At 45.6% G+C, this 2,500-nt stretch overlaps 1 protein-coding gene across 1 annotated transcript in view; it reads left to right on the forward strand.

Moving 5' to 3' along the window:
• LOC308382368 (phospholipid-transporting ATPase ABCA1) overlaps window positions 1–2,500 on the forward strand; it is a gene marked incomplete at both ends in the record, with an annotated part of 237,019 nt that overhangs the window by 75,526 nt on the left and 158,993 nt on the right. The window contains 3 exons of the mRNA XM_080860090.1: window positions 1,115–1,319; window positions 1,649–1,765; window positions 1,876–1,908. Of these exons, the coding sequence (XP_080716216.1) occupies window positions 1,115–1,319; window positions 1,649–1,765; window positions 1,876–1,908 (355 nt within the window). The remainder of the gene's footprint in view (window positions 1–1,114; window positions 1,320–1,648; window positions 1,766–1,875; window positions 1,909–2,500) is intronic.

Consider the following 2,500-nt stretch of genomic DNA (forward strand, 5'->3'; position numbering starts at 1 on the left):
CTGCCCCTTTAAGCTGCAGCGCTTAGGTAAAGGCTGCCCTTCTTTACACCTACAGCTGCAGTAAACTTGTTAGCATTCCAGCACAGCGCCATTATGCAACCCACTTTGACTCTGCACTCTCATGTCGCCTTTGTGTCCAGCCATGCTTCTGTGGCCACTCTCTTCTCCCATGGAGACTAACCGAAGGCCGTGGTGACGACTGCGTTTAGGTCAGGTGTTGAGTAGGTGTTTGTGTGCGTTGCTGAAGTACTTTAAGCAAGCAAGACGAAGAATGGCAGTTGATAAAGGGAACAACAGAGCTGTTGAAGCCTGGTTGTTTAACTGGTGAAGCCGAAGAAGGCTAACGCTGTTTAGCTGGTGAAGCTTCAAGAAGGCTAGCACTGAGCTAGCTCTTGGACCATGTTTCTCCCAGCGGTTTTACCATGACGGCATGTATAGTGCCTGCATAGGATACCAAGGGGGGGGGACGAGAGTGGTACAGGAGGTAGAGAAGTCGTTTAGCAATCAGAAGGTTGGTAGTTCGATTCCCTGTTTCCCTTGTATTCCTTGAGCAAGACACTGAACCCCTAATTGCTCCTGATGTACCATCAGTGTGTATGTAAAATTTGTATACATCCTTGTAAGTCGCTTTGGATAAAAGCGTCTGCTAAATGTAAATGGATAAATGTGATGCCTAATGCAACTGTGTTTCTTTGGCTTTGACAAAGTTTGTAGCTATCATTCTTTTTTTTATGTGTATCATGTTTATGTAAGGTTTATCTTATACTCTCTCACATGCACACACACAACCACACATAAACACACACGCGCTCTTTCTCTCTCTGTCTCTGTCTCTCTCTCTCACTCACTCACGCTCACTCCATCCCTCTCATTCCCTCTCACACACACACACACCCACACACACACACACACACACACACACACACACACACACACACACCACACACACTCACTCATAATCAAAAACCCACACGCACAGGCTCACACACACATGCACACACTCGTTATCACAAACCCACACTATGCAGTGTCTTCATAAGAGAAATGTCCTTTTTGGCATTCATATTATTTGCATTATTATAATAATATATTTTCCCCACCCATGCCATCCCAGAGTCTTCTCTCCTGCGTGGCGTTTGGCTACGGCTGTGAGAACTTCGCCCGCTATGAGGAGCAGGGCATCGGCATCCAGTGGCACAACATCGCCAGCAGCACTGAGGAGGGAGACGGCTACAGCTTCCTCGTGTCCATCATCATGATGCTGATCGATGCCTTCATCTACTGGGTCCTCACCTGGTACATAGAGAACATCTATCCAGGTAAGAGGGAATACTGGATCCTCACCTGGTACATAGAGAACATCTATCCAGGTAAGAGGGAAAACTGGATCCTCACCTGGTACATAGAGAACATCTATCCAGGTAAGAGGGACTACTGAAACACATCTTTTAGTGGGCAGCCATAGAAATCACCCATCACTGTAATCTCCCATCTGAGGTCATTGCTGTCCTTCAGAATACTGGCCTTGTTGTAGTCTTACTGTGTAAACAATGCAAGGTCAAAAGCAAACGCAATTAGAAGAACAAACCAAATGGATGGCACTTTGGTTGGACTGCACCCTGTTTCACTCCTCTCTCCTCCTCCACAGGCCAGTATGGCATCCCCAAGCCATGGTACTTCCCCTGCACCCGCTCCTACTGGTGTGGCACCACCGCCATCTCTGACCTCGGTGCAGAGTCTCAGACACACCCGGAGGACCAGAAAGGTACCGCTAACGTAAAAAAACAGTTTAGAGTCTCTGACTCGCTCTTCTGCTTGAGGGTGGTGATCCGCAGGTTGTTTTCACGTCATTAGTTCTCTTTAACATGTCTGCAGGTACCACGCTGGAAGACCTGGGTCACCATAAAGGTACCGTTAACGTCCAACAAACCCGATCAGAGTCTCTGACTCTGGTGATCCGCAGGTTGTGTTCAAATGATTAATTTCCCTTTAGATGTGTGCATGAGCCACACTAGCACCAGACCCAGGTGACCATAATGCTACTGGTAACATCAAACACAGCAGATTTGAGTGACTGATTTTACTCGAACCCTGTTTCATTAGACAAACACAGCATGGCTTAATGTTTTTAGGGTCGATGGCATATGCTGTCATTATTAGTTATAACAACAGTGTCAGATGTACCAGTATCATGTCATCATAATTGGTAATTGCCATGACTGTATGAGTCTATGACAGCTCAATAATGTTTGACATTAAGCTGTTGTGGCATATCAAATTTGGAGAGGCAATTTCTGATAATGGTAAAATAATATTGTCAAATCATTGGACATCAGCTGTCATGATGTGAATAATATCTATCATAACATGTTAATTAGGTGTTTATATCTGTCTTATGAAGCAGGGTATACCTCTGAATACACTCTGACTCTCAGGCTTGTCACATCATTAGTTCCTTTTGGCATATTTGCTCGTATCACAGTGGACTGACCTGGAGCGT

The sequence above is a fragment of the Sprattus sprattus genome (assembly GCF_963457725.1).
Source record: "Sprattus sprattus genome assembly, chromosome: 21".
Lineage (NCBI taxonomy): Eukaryota > Metazoa > Chordata > Actinopteri > Clupeiformes > Clupeidae > Sprattus > Sprattus sprattus.